The following is a 22480-nucleotide window of genomic DNA, read 5'->3' as shown; positions in this document are numbered from 1 at the left end:
CCCAGGAACTGGTCCCACCAAAGAGAGATACACTGATGCAAATACCAACAACTGGCCGTGAAATCCATTCTGACACCTGAAACAGAGGCACGCATACATAGTCCTACTGAACGAAATTACTGAATTGGGACCACAGAATCAGAGAGTTGCAGGAGTCCCTGGAGGTCATTTACAGTTTCCAGGACAGTGGCCATAGCCTATTTATTAATCAGTTCATCAGTTTTTCAGGCAACTTGAACCATCACAAGGTTTTTGAAACTCTAAAACTCAGTTTATGTCAAATACTTATTTTAAAATGTTAGGTTTGTCCATTTTCTTTTTTCTTAAGTGGAAATGCTAGGTTCCTCCTTATTAGACTTGCTCCTATTCTCATGTTGGGTGGGGGCCTACACTTCCCAGAACTCCTGTTTTCTATACTTCTCAGGGAAAGGCACCTAAAAATACAGTAGTTAAGTTCAGGATACTGAATGTGATGTGAAAAAATTTTACTTATTCATCAATCTATATTTGGTCTTTGATACAATCATGTTCAATGTATATTAATTCTTTGTAGACCAACATTTTAAAACGTTTGAGTGAAAAAAAATTCTTCCTATTTGAAAGAAGGTCTTAAGTTTGGACCAAAGTGAAAATCAATTTATTTCCAACACCTGTTCATATCCATAATGAGATTTCTGGGTTTGTTTTTTTTCCTAGCTTCATTCAGACATGGACAGGGGAGATGGATCCATCAAATACATCCTCTCAGGAGAAGGTGCAGGTGTCGTGTTTACCATTGACGACACCACTGGAGACATTCATGCCATTCAGAGGCTTGATCGAGAGGAAAGGGCCCAGTACACTTTAAGGGCTCAAGCCCTAGACAGGCGGACCGGCAGACCAATGGAGCCAGAGTCAGAGTTCATCATCAAAATCCAAGACATCAATGACAATGAGCCCAAGTTCCTGGATGGACCTTATGTCGCCACTGTGCCAGAAATGTCACCAGTGGGTAAGATGGAGAGTCACTGATTCTCACAGACAGCAGTTCTTCTACAGAAGGTCCTCCTCTCTATATGCAAAGAAAGAGAGAACGTGCAGGACAGCTCACAAATTATAAACCTGGACCGAAAATGACAACCAAGTACCTAGCCAGGAAACTAGACAGTGAAATCAGCCATAGTAAAAAATAAGAGTAATAATACGCCTAGCATTGTTATTCAGTTCTGATTCTTAAAAGATAGAGGATAGACAGAGAGATAAATGATTCATAAGGGAGAAGCATTTTGGTATTATAAAAGAGCAATGAAGAACCCAGAGGCTGTGTTGTTCTCACTGGTTACTAACAATTTAAAACACAAATAACTCCTGTCTCACTAGAGAGGCACAAGTTAGGAGCTATGGAAGCTTGACCTCAAAAGGGGTTCTCCCAAACATAACAATTGCAAATGCATTAAGACTGCCTATTCAGCATTGCTTCCAAGCCGTTACCAATTCAACTTGAACAGGTTTCCACCATCTCTCTTCCTCAGGGACCTCTGTCATCCAGGTGACAGCCACAGATGCTGATGATCCGACCTACGGCAACAGTGCCCGGGTAGTATACAGCATTCTCCAGGGACAGCCATATTTTTCTGTGGACTCCAAAACAGGTATGTGATGCACATCGTCAGAGGTGGTTGCTTTATTCCCTACTAATTCATAACTGCTACTTATGACAAACCCAACTCTCCTTTTCAAGGACTCTCTAGGGACTGTATTAACGAAAGAAGACTGTTACAGGTGTTAGGATTAAGACAGCAAACCAGCACTGCCCTGGTGGGTAAGAGCAGCACTATGTCTAGACATTGCCCAGAGTCTGACTGGAGAGGCCAAAAGGCCTGCCTACACAAAGGGACATCCTCACCAGCCTTCAATAACTCCTACAGTTGAATTTATTCCCAGGGATTGTCTTTTATCACTCCAAGAAGACCTGAGAGGATTGACACATTAACCTGGGCTCACTAGAGAACTAAGATCATTGATTTTGAAACTATGAAGAGCCTTAAGGGAATCATCCAGTCCATTACCGGTCACTTAACAAATAAGGAAATTGGGAATTGAGACCTAATAAAGTGCTTCTATTTGTAGATGTGTCCCCTGACTTTTGGTCTGATGTTCTTCCCACTGAACCACCCTGTACTAAATAGAGAACACGGCCAGAATAAATGGATGCTGGGACACACAGATTTTGTTGAGGGGGTAAAGAGTTCACAGCATGGGATGTGGCCCCCCAAAAAGCAGGTGCTGAGTGGGAAGCTCTCACAGGGAGGAAAGCATAAAGAACTGGATGGGTAAGAAGGAATGTGGCAAAAAAGGACAAATCAACAGAAGTTTGGTTGTGTTTTCTTGTTTCTTTCAGTTTTACCTGAGAGCTTTGACTACAGAATTTATGTTTTATCATGATTATCCTGCACTTGTGCCAAGCTTTCTTCCTTTTAAAATACTTTCACAGACATTACCATATTTGAGCCTCCCATTATTCTTGTGAACCTGTGAAATACATGGGAGGACTGTTATTCCCATTTCCATACAGGAAAATTGAAGACCTAAGAGTAATTAACAAGGAACTTGAGTAAAGAAACTTACAGCCAGAGAGGTAAAGTAAATGGTTAACACTCAAAGTCACCTCTCCATTTGAAAGAGAAAAAATACATTTCTATTAGCAACCTGATAGAATTTTTTTTTCCAAAAGTCCTAAGGGGAACCAGGCATTCAGAAAATTATATCATAAAATCAGAAAGTGAGGGAGTGTAAATTAGTAGGAGTAAAGAAAAAAGGTTGCAGTGAGGGACTTCTATAAAACAGTAACTTTAACAATTCTACAGAGGGAGAGGGGGAGGGAAAACGGGGAGGATGCCCCCACAGGGAAGACAAATACAGACAGGAAGAGGGTAATGTGTCCTTTATATCCTAAGAGTAACCTTACATTATTTTGACAGCTCCCAGGGGGCATCTTTAGTGTTAAGGTCAAAAATACATGAAAAGATAGTTATTGCTGTGCATTTAAAAAAGGAAAATGCTGCATATTTCACCTTAGAATGTTATTACTATAATGCAATATATACACTGTAGGAGTAAACTGGAGACAGGTTTGTGGTTCCCAATCTCTTCTCTTTGCATGCAAAAGGTCTATTTAGCCAAGGGTCATGCTGTAAACTTGCAGTAAATAAGCCTTTAATCTTTGCCTAGAGTGTAGAGAAGTCAACTTTTCTACGTAGCAGGGCTAAAAGGGGGATAAAACATTACAGCACATCCTTGGCAGGATCAAAACAACACATTTCACTGGCTTTTGATTTAGACGCCTCTTCTTAAATGAAACTGTATCATCACACTGTGATGCTGCTACTTACTGTCTGGGGGAGTTCATCCCTTATGCATGTTAAAAATGAACAACTCAACAGAGCATCTTTCGTGTCCCAGCTCACGGAAATCAGTGAAGCACAGAGGTAAGCAGAACATAACAAAACTGAAAGAATACATAACAAAAGGAAAATCAAATCAGAATTCCAACCCTGCTTACAGGTATTGAGGAGGCAGGGAAAAGCAGCCTAGGAGTGAGCTGCCTCAAGAAAAGTCATTCACACTACAAGGGCCCTAGGGGCTAAAGAAAGAGCGGGCTGAAAGAGAATTATCTAAAATCATAGATTTGCAGACATACGAGGCTTTTGTTTTCCGGGACCCGAAGCCCCAGTTTTCTTTGGTACAACAGAGACCCCTGAAATTGGCCCGGACTGCTAGTCCCGAACTCTGTTGGGGAACCACTGCTGCCACCTCCTGTTCTCTCTCGGTAATGTCGCCAAAGGAAATGGGCCCTCAGCTCTTCCTGCTGGAATAGTGTTTACTCACCATTTGTTTAAGCACAGTACTGTTTTGAAGCTAGAATTCTGACCTCAAGTTTAATAAAATATAAACAATTTGCATCTCGACTCTAGATATTAACAATGCACAAGGGAGAAACCTAGAAGCTGATCTTAAACACTGGATTTGTGGATTTGTTCTTAAAAAAGTCTTTTCTATCCTGCAGGTGTAATTAGGACAGCGCTCATGAACATGGACCGAGAAGCCAAAGAATACTATGAAGTGATTATCCAAGCCAAGGACATGGGAGGGCAGCTTGGAGGATTAGCTGGGACCACAACAGTCAACATCACCCTCTCGGATGTCAATGATAACCCACCCCGCTTTCCCCAGAGTGAGTACCTAACCAATGAGAGTATAGCTCTCCAGCCAGAGGAATGCACCTATTACAGAAGACAAAGAAAAAGGCAGGCCTGGGTTCCTCTTTAAGTTCAATTATTCATGGGTTCCCTTCCTACATTTATCATGCAATTCTCACATCACCATTTCCCTTCTGGGTCCCAACATCCCATAGCACTGAGCCAGTGTTTCTCACTTCCTTCATTATCACTTCTCTCTGGAGCTCTTGTAGACTTTTTTTTTTTCCCTTGATCTCCACGCCCTGCACCCCACCCCATAAAATTAAATACTAAGGAATAAGATTTTGTTGGGTACGGTTGAACTTTAGAGAGCCACAAACCACTGTAGCATCTAAGATTTATATTCCTATCTCCCCCTTCCCCAAACTGATGTTTGCCCCCTAGGATAAAATACTGCCCTGTTGAGAATGCACACATAGAAAATAAGCCAAACTGAAGGTAAACATATAGTGGCCCATCTGACTACCTTAACCAGTCAATTCACAAGAGTACCAACCACCTGCTTTCTAATGGCACTGGGCATGAGGGATACAAGATTCTTGAAACCCAGTCCCTGTCCCTGTGAAGCTTAAAATCCAGCTGGGGAGTACATATTCCACACTCATCAAAAGTTAACCAAGAAGCAGCATTTGCTGTACCACTTGAGTAGTACAGAATGAAACTTTCACAATAAACTAAGATGAATGAAGGCTTCATCGAAGGATGATACTTTCACAGGGGACTAAAAAATATAAAATATTTAAATAGGAAGAAAGAAAAACATTCCAGAAGGGGGAAGCCTCTCATTCATTAAAAAAATATTTGTTTCGGGCACCATCTAGGTATGGCATATAGAGCAGTGTACAAAACAAACAAAATCTCTGCTCTCCTAGAGCTCATTCGCATAGAACATGAATGTAAGGGAAAATATAATGTAAGGGAAAAATATGTATCTACAGTACAAAGACCTGGAAATAAAGTAGCAAATATGATTTTTATGTTCAAAGACCCCCTAAAAATGGAGACCTGCTCTTTAGTGTTTTAAATGTGTTATATTTCTAAATATTTCTATATTTTAAATGTGTTATATTTCTAAAGGAAGTCACTGAAAAGTTTCTGAGCAAGACACAAACCTAAAGGAAAGCTAACCTGATAGCCACGTACAGGATGCGTTGGCAGGAGTGGAGACTAGAAGCTGGGGAATCCATCAGGGAGGCTTTTAGAATGGTTGAGATTTGAACTGATAAGCACTTAAGGAAACAGCAGAAAGAGTGCAGTGGGACAAATAAGAAAACATGGATTTCTGCCTCCTGATTTCTTGGCTGAAGGAACCACAACAGAGGGTGGAGTCAAAGATGACTATGATGTTTTAAGTCTGGGTGACAGGGATAGAATTGTAGTACTGATAGAAATAGAGGATGCATAATGGAACCAGTGGCAGAGAAGGAGGAAGACAAATTCAGATTTGAATATGAAGTGACAGCAGGACAATCTGACTGAATGTCCTTAAGGAAGGTGGAAATACAAAGCTATACCTGTGGGATGGAGCCCAGGAATGGAGAAGTGAATTTGAGAATCAGATGCCTACAAGGAGCAGTTGGATAAATGAGAATAGCAGACACAATTCCACGTGAAAGACCTGACCAGGAAAATCAGGTTAAAAAAAAAAAAGAAAGAAAAAGAAAAGAAACTAAACACAGAGTCAAACCCGATTATCAGCTGAACAGCTAATACTCTGAGTCAGCCAGACCAAGTGAGTCATCTCTTTTATCTACGTAAAGACAGGAAGGGAATTCAAATATTCTCATACAACTGGTATACACAAAGACCCCCTGATATTTCATGAAACAAAAAGGCAGAATACTAGGTAAGTATTTCACAAGTGGTGCAACCAAGTAGGCTACTAAGCTGTTCAGTTCTACAATACAGTGCATCATGGAACAGTTTGTGAAATGCCATATGGACTGGCTTCTTACTTTGTGTGGGTTCTATCTTTATCACTTCATGAATGGCTCACATTGCACACATTATAGACTATATCCTTGAACTACCCTATTTGGCTTTTTAAATCTGACACTCGACAGTATCTCTGATGAAGACAGAAAGAGCAAAAGCAGCAAGTTATTACATAGCTCGTAAGTATGTGGATTTAGACAAACTGCAGGAAAGTCAAATCACCCCAAACATGACAACTTTACAACAGCATAACACAACACAATGATAACCACGTAAGTTTTAGTCCTGCCCCACAAACCAACATCTTAACACCCATTCTAAAGCAAACATTTCCAGTTACCACTTTTTCAAGATAATGGGGAATCTAGCATAGAGCAGAAGCAAGGACTGTGTTGCAGAGAAGACGAAATGTAAATGTATAAAAGTAATCTGCCTGCAAGTATTCTTTGTGCATCATCTCTGCTTCCTCTAAAACCGTAATTATTTTTGGACTTTTAAAAAATTGTCTTTATCTCACCATTAAATATCTCCCCATCTGTTTGCTAAAACAAAGTTTAAATGATCTCACTATTCCATAAACCTGCCTTGGATAAACTCTCTGCCTTACTAATCTTCTGATTACTCATTTTAAAAATTCAATTTTCCTTCTTTTTTATAAATCTTACCATAACTGATCATGGGATGTTGGCAAAATGACACTCCTACTATTTTATATTGAACAAGCTTAGTTACCTTTAACTGAACCAAATTTAATGGAATATCAAGATCTCAGGCTATTTATTTCTAATATAATGCATTACATGTAGAAATTTTATGTATATGCTTTTTTAAACACAGAACACAAAGCATTCCTGGTGTGGGAAAAATACTTGTTTATTTTTCCTAAAAGTTCTGCAATAGCAAAGTCTAATCCATCAACAATTTTGGAAGAGAATGGAAAGAGATCATGAAATCCAAGTGCCTGCCAGCTGACTACAGACATTAGCAATTTCCTGGCTCGTATTTGCAAAGAACAGGCATTATTTCTTCTCCTCCTGTGCAAGGGAGGGTGCTGTGAGCTGGTTGGGTGCTGTCAACCTCCCCAAATCAAGCCCTCACATCCCAGGCTTCCCTGTAGCTTGCAATACATATTAGAATAAAAGAGACCATGAACATTGAAAATGTGATTGTGTGATTTTCTTTGTTATTTAGTCAGTCACATTTTGACTGACAAAATAATGAAGAATGTCAAAAAGTTGGGCCCCAGAGAAGGTAAGTGAGCGAAGACACAACTCTGTGGAGATGAAAAGGAACTAAATTTAATTGTGAAGCTGAGAAGGAGAACATTACCAACCCTGAGATTCTTACATTTGTGAGAACTTTTGAGGTATTCTATTCTGGAACAAGAGAACAAGAAACAACAGAGATTTCCACTGGGCAGAACCAAGTGTAAGGACACACTGATGGACACATGGAGCTGGCGGGAGCTTGTTCTCTGTGGCTATTCCTCCTTTACAGATCACTGATGGCCGTTCAATTTGGGCAGGTGGCCACAGAGATGGAAACTCCATACACTGGCTTGGCCACAAAGGAAAATGTGGGCATTTCAAGTCTGAACAGAATAAATATGTACTTTGCAATCACAATGTTTTTTTCTTTCTCAGAAGGAATTAACATTTGGGGAGATAGTTCATGAGGAGGGACTGAAAGATTGGAAAGCAAGGTAATTCCTTCCACTCTGAAGGTGGATTCACTGAGATAAGAAATATTTTTGTTTTTATTCTGTCCTATTCTTAGGATTAGGTCAAGCTATTTTGGCCCCTCCTTATCAAACATCCAGTATAAGCTAAGACAACCTACTGTCGGCTCAGCCTCTTTGGATCTCAGTTTTTCTTCTGTAAAACTCAAGTTTTAATTCTTGAACCAAGCAAGAGAAAGACATCTTTTCCAGCATGCCTGATATGATATGATTATACTGCCAAGGCATTTTTTATAGCAACAGATTACAAGAATGCATGTTTCTGACCTTTCTTCACAGAACATTATCAGATGAGTGTGCTGGAATCAGCTCCAGTTAGCTCCACTGTGGGCAGAGTGTTTGCCAAGGACTTGGACGAAGGAATCAATGCAGAGATGAAATACACCATTGTGGATGGAGATGGTGCAGATGCCTTTGACATTAACACAGATCCCAATTTCCAAGTTGGCATCATAACTGTGAAGAAGGTAATCCAACTCCTCTTTCCAAATCATGTTAATGGAGGCTTTGAATATATATGAGATGTTAGTAAGGGCTGTTGGGCTATTAATACATATTGCTTCAAATCCTTTGATAAACATTCTTTCCACTTCTTAAAAAAAAAAAACCTCTTACTCCTTTTGCTTACATGTAAACACTGGCTGTGTGATCATTTTACAGAGAGGGTACCATGTCATGATAAAAATATATTATAAATATGTCCTTTCTCCTAGCTCACTACTTAAGCACTAAAAAAAATTATTGTAGTTTAATTCACTAATGATGTTAATGAGTTGATCAATATTTTCAGTTGAATAACGTTCATTTTTTACTATTAGTGTACCATAAATAACAATAAACCAAGCTATGATATTATTTATGAATCAATAAATAACACACAGAGATTTTTTAATTGCTACTAGAAGATCTCATAGATGCTAATTAGACTTGGAAAAGCTTTGTCAAACATAGCTGCTGAGTGGTATTATCACTTGCAACTCCTTTGCTTCATAAATTACCAAGTTTTCTGAATGTAAGCTATCAAATTTTTCTGTAGCATAAAGCACATATGGATATATTGGGGTGGAAGATAAAACCTTAAAAAATTGAAGTTTTAATATCCTAGTAAATATATGTGATGAAATTTAAAAACTCATTGATTTAATCTTCTTTCTCCTCCATTTTAAATACATCTAAAAACCCAAGGTATCTTAAATTATTTATTCAACAAATATTTGTTGAGCTTCTCCCTATGTGCCAGGTATTATTCTAGGCATTTAATGTACAGAGTAAATAAAATAACCAAAAATATCTGCCTTCATGGAGCCTACATTCTAATAAAGGGAAGAAGACAATCAAAATAGCAAGTAAATCAACAAAGTAATATACTAGAAAGTGGTAAGTGCTATGGTGGGGAGGGGTAAAACAGAACAAAAGTGATATCAGAAAAGCCAACATGACTTCGAATTTTAAACTGGGTGCTTGGGATTGGCTTCACAAAGAAGTGACATTTATACAAAGATTTAACGTGGGGAGTCACAGCACAGAGCTGGGCAGGCTGACAGTGCACAACCCCAGGAGGTGCCTTACAAATGACTTCCAGTGAGAACTGCACATGCAGCCCTGGAGACAAGGGAATGGGCATGGTGACTGCGGAAAAGTGTTCCAGGCAAAGGGACAACCGGAGCCAAGGCCCAGAGACGGGTCTCTGCCTAGTTTGTTTCAAAAGCAGCAAAGGGTTTGATAAGGCTGAGTTGGAGGGGAAGACCAATAGATGAAAAAAGTCAGAAAAGTAACAAAGGAGCCAAACTGCATAGGACCTTAAGAGGCTGCTCTAAGTACTTCTTCCTCTCAATAAAGCAGGGAGCATTTACTGGAGGGCTTTAAACCATGTATGATATGGGGCACCTGGCTGGCTCAGTCAGTTAAGCGTCCAGCTCTTGATGTGGGCTCAGGTCATGATCTCAAGGTCGTAAGATTAAGCCCCATATTGGGCTCCACACTCAGCAGGGAGTCTGTTTCTCTCCCTCTCCCCCTGCCCCTCCCCCCACTCATGCTCTTGCACTCTCTCCATAAAATAAATAAATAAATCTTTAAAAAATAAATAAAAAATAAAACATACATGGCATAACTGGACTTTCATTATAAAATAATTACTCTGTCGGCTGTGTTGAGAAAAGACCATAAAAGGGGAGCAAGGATGGGAACAGGCACACCAGCTGAGACACTATTGCAATAATCTAGGTAGATGATGGTAGCCTGGCCTAGGGTAGTAGGAATGGAGACAGTGAGAAGCAAACAGAACCCAGATATATTTTGAAAGTAGAGTCAAGAGGATTTCCTAACAGACTGGATGAGGACATGAAAGAAAGACAGAAGTCAAATGAGCAACAAGAACAGAGCTGCCTCTGAGACGGGGGAGTCTGCAGGTAGAAAAGGTGGCAGGTGGTGGCAAATATTGGGATTAAGTTCTGGACATGTTACCCAAGTAGAGATGTGTAGTAGCTGCTGGTTATAGGAGTGTGGAGTTGGAGAAGAGTTCTGAGCTAGAAATACAAATTTGGGAATCACAAGCATATAAATGGTACTTAAAGCAAATACAAGAAAATGACATTCCAAGGGCTTGAGCATAGATGAAGATGCTAGTGACATGAGCCCCGCAGCACCCCAACATGAAGAGGTCAGAGAGAAGAGCAAAGATAAGCAAGGAGACTAAGGAGAGATCAGGGAAACAGGAAGAAAATCAAGGGAGTGTGGTGTTCTGGAAGGCATGAAAAACCATCTCCAGGAGAAGGGAAAGACAAAGGCTACTGAAATTCATGTAAGAACACTGAAAACTGACCGCAGACTTTAGAAATACGGAGACCATTAATGACCTTGATGAAAGCAACGGTCATAACTTAGAATGGGGCACAAGTTAATGTGTTTAATAACAACTTTACTATATGCTGTTCCACAGAGTTGAATTAACACTACTTTAGAAGGGAAGAGTTCACATATTTGTCCTGTATTCACTTAAGCAATATACACATACAGCAAAAGAACAGATATATTCAGCATTCCACCAACCCAAAATCTTTACAACCAGCACCCAATGACCTCAAAACAGTGTAAAATGCTGATATTAACTTCACAATCATCAAATAAATCTGAATATAATTTAAATATTACAGTTTTTTATTTTATTCTCATCCCTTTAGAGTTAATAACATGTTAGAAATATAAAAGATGACTGGAAATAATAATACAAATTTGGTATATGACATAGGATTAAGAACATTCCCCTACTATGTGGTATGCCTTAACTGTAAACAAGATAAATGCTCAAAGCTTCAGATAATTACTGATTCTTTAATGCAAAAATTTTCTTTAAAACAATTAAGCAATCAGAAAAAGAGTTTTTGGGATTCTCAATATATTTTAAATGTTATTCTGTATCTTAATATACAAGATAATGCTAAATAATTTTAATTTATGTCAGATTATTAGAATATAGCTTATACCTTATTACAAGCCATTCATTTTTTTAAAATATTAACCATTATAATTTTGTATCTGAAAGGAACTTCAAAATGCTGTTTTCTCCAGCTCCCTTATGTGGAGAAAAGATTAAACCTCATAAGATACAACGCTGTCTTTCATTGTCATTACTAAAACTATATCCATGTTTAATCAAAACAGACATCAGTTTGGCCAAGGTCATCTGGATTTCTCTTCTGAACTTAGGAGGTGATAGAAAATGGAATTAGGGCGCCTGGGTGGCTCAGTTGGTTAAGCGACTGCCTTCGGCTCAGGTCATGATCCTGGAGTCCCTGGATCGAGTCCCGCATCGGGCTCCCTGCTCGGCAGGGAGTCTGCTTCTCCCTCTGACCCTCCCTCCTCTCATGTGTTCTCTCTCATTCTCTCTCTCTCAAATAAATAAATAAAATCTTTAAAAAAAAAAAAAAAATGGAATTAAAAAAGAGGTCAATAAGTTGGGTAGATGGACAAGTCAAATATAATAAATACTTTAGAGGCTATTGACTGCTCAGTCTGTACTTTTGGAACAACATTCACTCAGATGCCTGATCCACACCCATCTTCTACTTTGTCATTAATAATGTCATATAAAATTGAAACAGAAGTTCTGTTTTTGATTTATTTCCCTAAGCCCTATTATTTGTCTAAAAAGCACATGCTTTTTCAAAAAGAAAAATTAAGTTAAATTGATAGAATTGGGTCTTCATAAAACCACACTGATTACTACCCAGTACCTTGAGTCTTTTTGGCTTTTAAGTAATCAATCAATTGATTTTCAGTCTCTTAAGTCAAATGCTTGAAAGATAACTTGAAATACATATTTTGCAGATTGCTCTTTATTCTAGATGAGCATGCTGTTATGCCATATTCCAGTCTTCAGCATGTCTTCCATCTCCCAGCATACAATAAAAGCAACTGTTTTGACTCCATTTTCCTCTTAGATAGTCCACAGAGCAACACTTCTATATTTCATCAAATCTAAGATGCCCATGAAATGTAAATTACATCACTGTTTTAGATACTACCTTAAAAAAGAAAAAAAAAAACTCTTGCAATTTAATTGATACAATGCCTTCTTCTTCCTTAGTTTATAGTTTTTGAAAAAGCTCTTGCTGACACAGACATATGTGCTTCACTAATACCAGATTTACTCCCTGCTGTTGTTTCCATGCCATTCTGCCCATATAACAATTCTTGTTTCAAGGTCGTATCATAGTACAATCTTTCTGAAGACAGTTTAGAAGGCAATGAAGTTCAACACATGTAGTATCCACAACGTGCAGAACTCAACTGAAACGCGTGCATCCTGTCTCCCACTGGGCGTAAAGCAATTGTAAGATGCCATCAATTGGAGAAGCAACCCTATTTCCAAAATGTCAAAATACGAAAAGATGCACACCTTAGAATCACTGAAATACTGTAACATAAAATCTGTATATATTATCACCTAACCAGTACTTGTTAATACTTGCACTGAAAAGCTTTTTTGCGCTACTCAATGTAACATTTTTTTGCGGCCTTTTGGGTTTTAGACCCTTGCTAGGCACTGGGAAATAAAAATCTAATTCATAGCCTTTGCCCTTGAGTCTGTGAAAGGGACCAACAAACAAAGAAACATTTGTAAAACAAAATAAAAAAGAACCATAATGTAAGTATGACAAAGTGCTATGGGAACAGAGGAAGGAATAATTAATCCTGCCTAAAAAAGCTGCATTACTATTTTGTGCCACAATTTTTGTGACTCAATTTTCAAGGCTATAATGCCTCTTCATTATTATGTGCTCTAACTCTAGGAAATTTCTTGAACTTGGAACTTAGGTTTTGAGATTACTATTCTTGGATTTACTATTATGACTATGGAAATAATTCTTTGATTTTAAAAAATAAGTATAAAAACTTTTCATGAGAGAAAAGTTAAACTCATATTTCATTTGTGAGCAACTTAAAGCTTAGAGTATTAAGGACAATGTCTTCTTTCAATTTTAAATAATAAAATTATTTAAGTGAGAGAGACAATAATCTTAATGTAATCATCACTAGGTAACTTATTTTTAAAAAAATTTTAATAATTAAAAACTCATTTTAGTCTCTCCAACAGATAGTGTTGGAATAACTGGATATCCATATGTGGAAAAAACCACTTCATACCTCACTATAAAAATAAGTTCAAAATGGATCATCTACCTACCTAAATGTAATAAACTAAAACCATAAAATTTCTAGAAGAAAACATGAAAGAAAATCTTTGTGACCGTTACTAGGCAAAGATTTCTTAGATATGACACCAAAATCCCAATAAGAAAGTGATAAATACGATTTCACCAAAATTAAGAGTTTCTTCTCTTCAAAAGCACTGTTAAAACAAATCACAGATTGGGAATAAATATTTGCAAACACATGTCTGATAAAGGACTCGAATACAGAACATGTAACCAACTCCTCAAGAAGATACATAAAAATGCTAAACATCATTTGGCATTAGGGAAATGCAAATCAAAACCACAATGAGATACTACTTCATACCCACTAGGACAGCTAAAATCAGAAAAACTGATGAAATCAAATAATGACAAGAATGTTAAACAACTAGAACTTTCATACATTCCCGGTGGGAATGCAAAGTGGTATAACCACTTTAAAAATTGGTTTGGAAGTTTTTTATAAAGTTAAAAATATACTTAACAATACAATCCTGCAATCCCATTCCTAGGTTTTTATCCAAGTTAAATAAAAATCTATGTTCACAGAAAAACCTGTATGCAAATGTTCATGGCAGCTTTATTCATAACCATCAGAAACTGGAAACAACCCAAATGTATCTCTAGTAGAGAATGGATAAATAAACTGTGGTACACCCATACGATAAATAGTACTTGGCAATAAAAAAGGACAAACTATTCATTCACAAAACAACATGGATGAATTTCAAATGCATCATGCCAAGTAAAAAAACAGATTTGTAAAAGTATATACTGAATGGTTCCATTTATATGACATTCTTATAATCGGGCAGAGCATAGATCAGTGGTTGCCAGTGGGGAGGGGTTGACCACAAAGGGGCACAGGGCAAGGGGTAATGGCAGTGATAGAACTGTTCTATATCTTATCATGGTGGAAACATGACTATATAATCTGTCAAAACTTTCAAAACTTTATACTAAAAAAGATGAATTTTAATGTAAATTATACCTTAATTAAAAAAAAAATACAAAATTTACACCAAATTAGAAAAAAGACTTAAAATTAAGGGGAAAACAAACTTTACCTAGCTCAAACCTAACATAAACAATAGTGCCCACTTTGGGTTACCCATATTTAAGGAAAAATTTCAAGAAAACATTATGTAATTTACCAGGACACAGTGAATGTCTAGATTCAGAGAGTAAGTATAAATAAAATAAATTGGTAAAGCTATTCCTTCAAGAGTATCATAATCTGAGTGGCAGACTTCCCTGTTACTAAAAATTGCTTTTTAAAATTATTTTTTAATTTATTTTTGTAAGTAATCTCTACACCCAATGTGGGGCTCAAACTCAGAATCCTGAGACTAAGAGTCACATGCTCTACCGTCTGAGCCAGCTAGGCACCCCTAAAACCTTGCCTTTTGACTAAAAACTAGGGAGACAGTCAAGCTGGTAAAATGGCTGCTTAGTTTAAATGGGAATGGCTGACTCCACAAAACAAGGAATACAATGTAGGGTCTAACCATGCAAAACAAGTAATAACCAAATAGCAACAACACAAAACACTTTGTTAGATTTGAAAATACCTAATTTAGTTAAAGCAACTTCTACTGCTGTTTTTCTCAAAAGCAAAGCAGTTTATTAAATGGAAACATGCCTCTTTCTAACATAAAATGTGCTGACATTCAGCATATTTTATGAAAAAAAGCACCAGTGAATATTTAGTTAGAAAAATTTAAGTCACTACCAAGTAGATATGTGACTTTTAAGCTTTAGTAACTGCTTTGCTATCCACTATAATTATCTTAAAGGACTAACTTTCCATGATTTTTTTTTATTATTGATGATGTTGAGGTAACTGTTGCTCAAAACACTTAGACATTTTGTCAGCTTAAAAAAATAAATGGATTGTTCTTAAGAGATACCATTCAAGTTCACTTTCTACCCTAAAATGTTGTATTTATTTTGGCATAAAACATTTTTAAGGTAGGAATAGATTTAAAAAAAAAAGGAGCAACCACAAAATTTTATGTATGACACGGAATTTTACTAGAAAAAGTTAAAGATTTGTAGATGACCTCTGAATGAGGAATTTAAAAATCTAGATGAGCATTTCTTCTTTAACACTATGTAACCATGTCTGCTTCACCCAGTATTCCGAGCCTTCTGTCTCAGTCTCTTCAACTATAAAATGAGGCATTGGATTAGGTCTTTAAAAGAGATTTTTAAAGGACAGCATCTATGGTAAACTTAATACACAAACATTGATCTGACACAGTATTCTGAGAACCCTTGTAAGGTGCTTATGGTAGTTTCTTGAAGAAAAAAAAAATGACTATTGCCTTTGTACTGAAGAATTTTTGGGGGGGTGCCTAGGTGGCTCAGATGGTTAAGCATCTGCCTTTGGCTTAGGTCATGATTTCCAGGTCCTGGGATCGAGCCCCATGTCGGATCCCAGCTCAGTGGGGAGTCGGCTTCTGCCTCTCCCCCTGCTTCTCTGTCTCTCTCTCTCTCCCTCAAATGAATAAACAAAATCTAAAAAATTTTTTTTAAAAGAAGAAAATGGAAAAGACAAGGCCTCAGTTATATGGATATTCTGAAACTCCTAGTTCTCATGACATTTTTTCAGATAAACAAGCAGCTTTAAAGATAAGGGGACCAGGTTGATTGAAGAGTAGGCACGTTAAAGTACAGCCTGCCCAGAGTAACAGCGGATTTCCTGATCAGTACACTTGCTGCCTTCACCCTCTCTGAAGTGTCCAGATCTTCCTTACTTTCTTTACCCCATTTGTTGAAAATGACCTTAAGACCAAGAACTACGAACAAAGGAAAAATTCCCCTTGCTTTTCCCTTTGCCTCTTTTCCACCATTTTAATGAAGTTGGAAGTGTACCCCCTAGCCATCAATATTGGCGATCCTTTAAAACCTTGACATATATGCTCATTGCTAATCAATTTTCCTGTCATTACTTTTCAGCCCCTGAGTTTTGAAAGCAAGAAAAGTTACACCTTGAAAGTGGAAGGAGCCAATCCTCACCTAGAGATGCGTTTTCTGAACCTAGGCCCATTTCAGGACACAACAACAGTGCACATCAGTGTGGAAGATGTGGATGAGCCCCCCATATTTGAGCCGGGCTTTTATTTTGTGGAGGTTCCTGAGGATGTGGCGATTGGAACAACCATACAGATCATTTCTGCCAAGGACCCAGATGTGACCAACAACTCAATCAGGTTTTTCCACAGATTTCACCTTTCTTACACCTTAGAACCTTCCCTTCCCTGGTATCTAATTTTCTAGCACTTTTTCCCTTTGCTTCTTCCCTCTCTGAAGACTCTCCTCTTCAGTTCTTCTTGTTTAAATAAGATGGCCTTTTCACGTTATTTAGAAGTAAAGTTATCATTATGTCTGCAACTCACTGTCAATTTGTTTAGCGAAAAAACACACACGTGCGCATATGCGCGCGCGCGCACACACACACACACACACACCCCTACCTTAGTTCTCAATCATAGCCCTATTGACATTTTGGGGATGGATTCTTTATTGTGACAGGCTGTCCTGTGCATTGTACAATGTTTAACAGCATCTCTGGCCTCAACCCACTAAATGTCAGTAGCACCCTGAGTTGTAACAACTTAAAGTGTCCCACATATTGCCAAATGTCCCAGGAGGAGGAAGGGATGGGGGGATCAAAATCATCCCCAGTTGACAACTACCAATTCAGATAAAGCATAGACAGACACATGACACCAAAAAGTTAAAAACTGTCAAATCTTGGGGTACCTGGGTAGCTCAGTCAGTTAAGCGTCTGACTTTTGGTCTCAGCTCAGGTCTTGATCTCAGTGCTGTGAGTTCAAGACCCACAGTGGGCTCCATGCTGGGCATGAAGCCTACTTAAAAAAAAAAAAAAAAAAAAAAAGTCAAATCTCAGTGATGAATACAAAAGTGATCAATGCACATTCTTTCAATTTTTATGAACCTTTGATTTTTCTACTATATATATTTCCATATACTACAAAAGAACATGGAAACTACTCCTGCTGTCAATGGCTTCGATGCCATGTAGAATGGCCTGATAGGGCTTTCTATTTCAAGCCTACATATCAGTCTCTCCAAAGTGTGTTTTGAACTTAAAGATTCCAATCAAGATGCTTCCCCATCAAGGCAGGGAGGAGAGCTGCTCTTATAGCCATGGCCATTTCCTCCCCTCAACTCTAGAACCAAAGTGCAAACAGCTGGTGGACAGGTTGACACCTCAACCTTCTAGAGCAACTGCCAAGCCTCTGAAGCTTGACACAAAAGATCAGGATTCCAAGGCTGTTTGAGGCCATCTGTCACATTAATTGGTGAAAGTCACATGGCAAAATGGATCTGGGGCTTTAGTGCATATAACACATTTTAAATGCACCCCAATTTATCAAATGCCTTTCCCATCAACAGGTACTTCCCTCACCTAGTGTTTGCATTTAATGAAAATGTGCTTTTTCAGTTTAACAAGGATGCTTCTCTCCTGAGAATAACTATACTGGGGGAAATCTGCTTCATCTAACCAACTAGTAAACATTTCACATTTGAAGGCATTAAAATGGCTAAAATGATTGTGTTTGAATTCTGATATTTGATTTTTAGAAGTCAACTGATCTTTCTAGTATGAATTATACCAACTTTATAGAAATGATATTTCAACCTTAAGCTTTTCAAATGTATAATAGGAGGGAAGAAGCGAAACCATATTATCCCCAAAACAACCATAACATAAATGAAACAGATTCTATAAATTCATATTTTCAGAAGCCAAGAAAAAAATATATGTATCTTCTGATCAATTAGCTAATCTGTTCATGTTGGAAAAGATACTGTGGGGAAAATTTTATGGAGGGAGAGAAATAAAACAGGCATAAGCTTGAAAAAATTAGAGACCATTTCTAAAATAGTCAATCAAATATCCAGTGGATACTTCTACATCTTCTTTCCCGATTCTGAATCTGGACTTCCACATGGTAAGCACTGGAAATACAGTTGTTAGGAGTCACACTGCTAAATGACAAGCAAAAGAGACTGCAGTCAGAAAACACACACACACACCACACACACACACACACACACACACACACCACACACACACACACACACACACACACACACACGCCCCTAGAGTGTATGTGCAGTATTCAAGACTAAAGTCATTAATTATCTCAAAACAGATGCCGAAATGAAAAGCAAAACACCAACAGGCCCACATCCACTCTTGCCATGGAGCAAAATGAGGTACACAAAATTAAAGAATCCTGTCTGGCTAACAGAAAATGCTGCTTCAGATGCCTGGCCTTTGAAAATCATCAGTTGCCAGCATCAGGGAGGTACACAATAGAGAGGCTTTCTATTCCAATAGAGCCCAGTCAGGAGGAATCCACCAGTGAACAGTCCAGAGGCAGGGAGCAAGGTCCCCTTGCTTATCCTGGGGCAGAACTCTAGGTCCTGAGAGAGAAACTGGCAAGAACAGGGTGACAGCCACAGGCCTGGAGATAATAAGATAAGCATTCAGACAGAGGGGGCAAAGAATTCCACTTACCAGACCTGGGGATAATTCTCCCTCTGCCTTTTGGTTGCAAAGGAGAATTCATATTGCCAAGATAGAGGGTTCCTGACTCTTTGTACTGTCTGACAGGAATGAAGAATGGTCCCTAGACTCAAGTAGAACATCAGGAGTCCTGGATTCTCACAGGGAAAAGCACATAAAGGGCAAATCCTTGGCTATCATTTAATAAACCCATTTGGAAATTACTGTCCTATGTTATCTTTCCCCAAATTGCTCATTTTATCCTTATTTTTCCTATAAAAGTTATTTTCTTTTAAAATAATCTGCAAGTTACATGATGCTTGGCTATCTAATTCATCTTCTGCATTTTTATTAGAAATAAGTGAGATTTATATTCCTAAAAAGAAAACACACATATTAAATTGCCCCAAAATCAATATATCACCTGAAGTTAAGATGTTATGGATAAAAGGCCATTTAACTTTTTAAAAAGATTATAAGGACTTTCATCATCTCCTTTCTAGAAACTTTATGGCATGTTCAGGCATATAAGCTGGTCATGATTTACTAGTAAATCCCAAAACTAAATCTCCAGATTTAGTTACATATACATGAAAAATACGATGTGTAGTATCTCCTAAACAATTTAGGATCTCCTAAATTTTTAATAAATGCCCAAGGCACTTCTGGCAAGCAGGAAACTAAACCATTTGGCAAATGAAATAGGCTTCTGCTGGTATGGAAACAGCCTGCTTTCCTGTGCCTTCCTAGAGTGTATGTGTGTGGATTTAGCAAGCCTGCCCATGACGCCCTACCTTCAAATCGCTCCCAAATTCAGAGTATGTCCTCAGCCAAGCAAGTAAGCAGGGAGCCCAACAAACACTAGCTATCGTTCCCTGAAGGCAGTTTTGTATGTGCATATCATGCCTATTCTTCCCATAATAGGTGAGAATATTATGGTTAGAGAAAGGAAAACCACCTACATAATTCACTAGTGTGTCCCAATTTCCTCATTTTCCATCTGTATCTACACCTTTAATTTGTTCTCCTGCCTCCTGAGAACTGGCCCCGTGTCTCATTCAGAGTGGTGAATGCCGTGACTGCCTCAATTCAGGAACTTCTGATTTGGGAAATCAGAAGGGGACTCCACTTGCTGAGGACAGCTTCTCGGAGGCAAGCGTGCAGCGTTTCCTCTCACTGTGGCACCAGGCAGTACTGTCATGGGCTCTGCCGGCTAGTTATTTCTATCACCCCATCTCCCATACCATCTGCGACATTTGCTATGGCACTGTAGGTCTGAGTGTGGAAAGCTGGTTCATCATAGAGGCTGCGGGCTGCCTCTCCCCCCGGCACTATGCCTATAGCTTGGAGAGCTGCCATCGGGGTTATGGCTCCATGGGCTGAATGGCTGGCTGAAAGAAAAGACTGCATTTTTTCCCAAAGACAAATTCAACTCTTAAAATAGCCAGTGAACTTCAAAACTAAATCACTAATTATACCTAGAAAAAAAATGCTCCAATTAATTTTAAATGAACTTTGTAGGCATGTGTTTGTTCTTTACTAAGAAGTCAATGGTTTGCCATCATGGCTTCATCTATTTCAAGAAGAGATAAGGCTTTGTTTCCTTCAACAGTTGCATACATTCCGTGCGCAATAAGGCAGCATGGAGTGGCAGTTAGGAGCAGGAACCTAAACCCAAACTGCTTAGGCTTGATTCCAATCTTGGGACAGTGACTTAACCAATCCAGGCCTCAGTGTCCTCACCTATAAAACCAAGATAACAGTACCTACCCTCCTAGGGATACTGTAAGGAATAAATGAACCAATATATGTAAGGTGTATGAAGCAGTGCCTGGCTACAGTAAGTATTCATTAAATAGGGTCACAGAGAAAAGCATTAATGTACTTCCTTAAATTTCACAACTCTTGGAGAATTATAACTGAAATGATTCCATTTCTCCAGCCCTTAGTGATCACTTTTTCCTTTAATTCCTCTCTGAACAGCCAACCAGAATCCCTACAGGAAAAAACTACATATCTGGAACAAATATTTTACCAAATAATACATACACATGCATATACTATGTATGTGTGTGTGTATGGATGGATGGATGTATATATACCTACACACCTGTACCTATTTGAAACAAAAGTTGTACCATCAATATTTACCCTTATTGCATGTGACAGTCTGGCATGCATATGTTCTATTTCATTTTATTTCAACACTAGTCATAACCAGCCTATTGATTTCACTAACCTGCAATTTGAAAAATAATGCACTAAAGAAACTTCTTACTCCCATCAAAATGGCAGTTTCCTAGTTTCAACAACTTTAAGACACAGTTGCAATCACTGGCAACTTTAAATAGAATTTTGAACAGTAGTTTTATATTACCTCTGCAAATTATTAGCTGTTTAACTGTATGAAAGTAACTTCTCTTAGTTTTCTTTTCTGCTAACTGAGGTAACACCTACCTTCTAGAATTTTTATAAAAATTTAAAAAGAAGCTATAAAATATCTGGTATTCCATAAGTGGCACCTATTATAATTACTGGCTGTTACCAAGGACTACACAGATTCTCAAGAGTGGTTCTCAAGGGACACGTGGGTGGCTCAGTCAATTAAGCATCTGCCTTCGGCTCAGGTCATGATCCCAGGGTCCTGGGATCAAGCCCCGCATCGGGCTCCCTGCTCAGCCTCTGCTCCCCCTGCTTGTGTGTGCGCTCATGCTCTCTCTGACAAATAAAATCTTTAAAAAAAAAAAAAAAAGACTGATTCTCAATCATGGCTATATATCATGGAAGATTTTAAATATACAGATGCCTGAATCTCCCTCCACACTTACTGAATCTCCCAAAATGGGGACCAGGTGAGAGAACACAGAGAGTCAGATTGCCAAATCAGGTTCAGCAGGAACTGTGGCTCTTACCTAGTACCCAAAATAAATAATGACTCGAAGGATAGAGACAACAGCAAAATATGAGGCAAGCAGTCTGTCCTTGGAGAGGTCTGAAACCGTGAGGTAAATATCCTTCTTTTCCTGTGTAAGGATGCATGTTGGTCCATACCGAACATGAAAGATATAAGCAATGAAGTGCACTGTCCGAACAAAAAAGAAGCCATTTTGGTTATGGAACATCTGCTTTTTATACCCCATTAATTACATAGCTCACATGATATTTTCCAGCAAGCTGTGCCCCATAAATTGATAAATTCCAGGTTTATTTACATTAAGCAATGTAGTCAAACCTGGTTCATCCTGCTGAAAATATTCCACAGATAAGGACTTACTACTGTGTTTGCCAGCAGGTCAGTCATTAGCATGTTTATAAAGGACCTCATGGA

At 38.3% G+C, this 22480-nt stretch overlaps 1 protein-coding gene across 2 annotated transcripts in view; it reads left to right on the top strand.

Annotated features, from left to right (window-relative positions):
• Positions 1 to 22480, top strand: part of CDH20 (cadherin 20) — a 204025-nt gene that overhangs the window by 156584 nt on the left and 24961 nt on the right. For both annotated transcript variants that reach the window (XM_032422751.1, XM_032422752.1), the window contains 5 exons: positions 697 to 991; positions 1512 to 1631; positions 4046 to 4213; positions 8191 to 8378; positions 16569 to 16822. In XM_032422751.1, the coding sequence (XP_032278642.1) occupies positions 697 to 991; positions 1512 to 1631; positions 4046 to 4213; positions 8191 to 8378; positions 16569 to 16822 (1025 nt within the window). The remainder of the gene's footprint in view (positions 1 to 696; positions 992 to 1511; positions 1632 to 4045; positions 4214 to 8190; positions 8379 to 16568; positions 16823 to 22480) is intronic.

This window comes from Phoca vitulina, unplaced genomic scaffold, assembly GCF_004348235.1.
Source record: "Phoca vitulina isolate PV1807 unplaced genomic scaffold, GSC_HSeal_1.0 scaffold27, whole genome shotgun sequence".
Classification (NCBI taxonomy): Eukaryota; Metazoa; Chordata; class Mammalia; order Carnivora; family Phocidae; genus Phoca; species Phoca vitulina.
The sequence above is the reverse complement of the archived record's forward strand: the minus strand, read 5'-3'. Positions and strand labels throughout refer to the sequence as shown.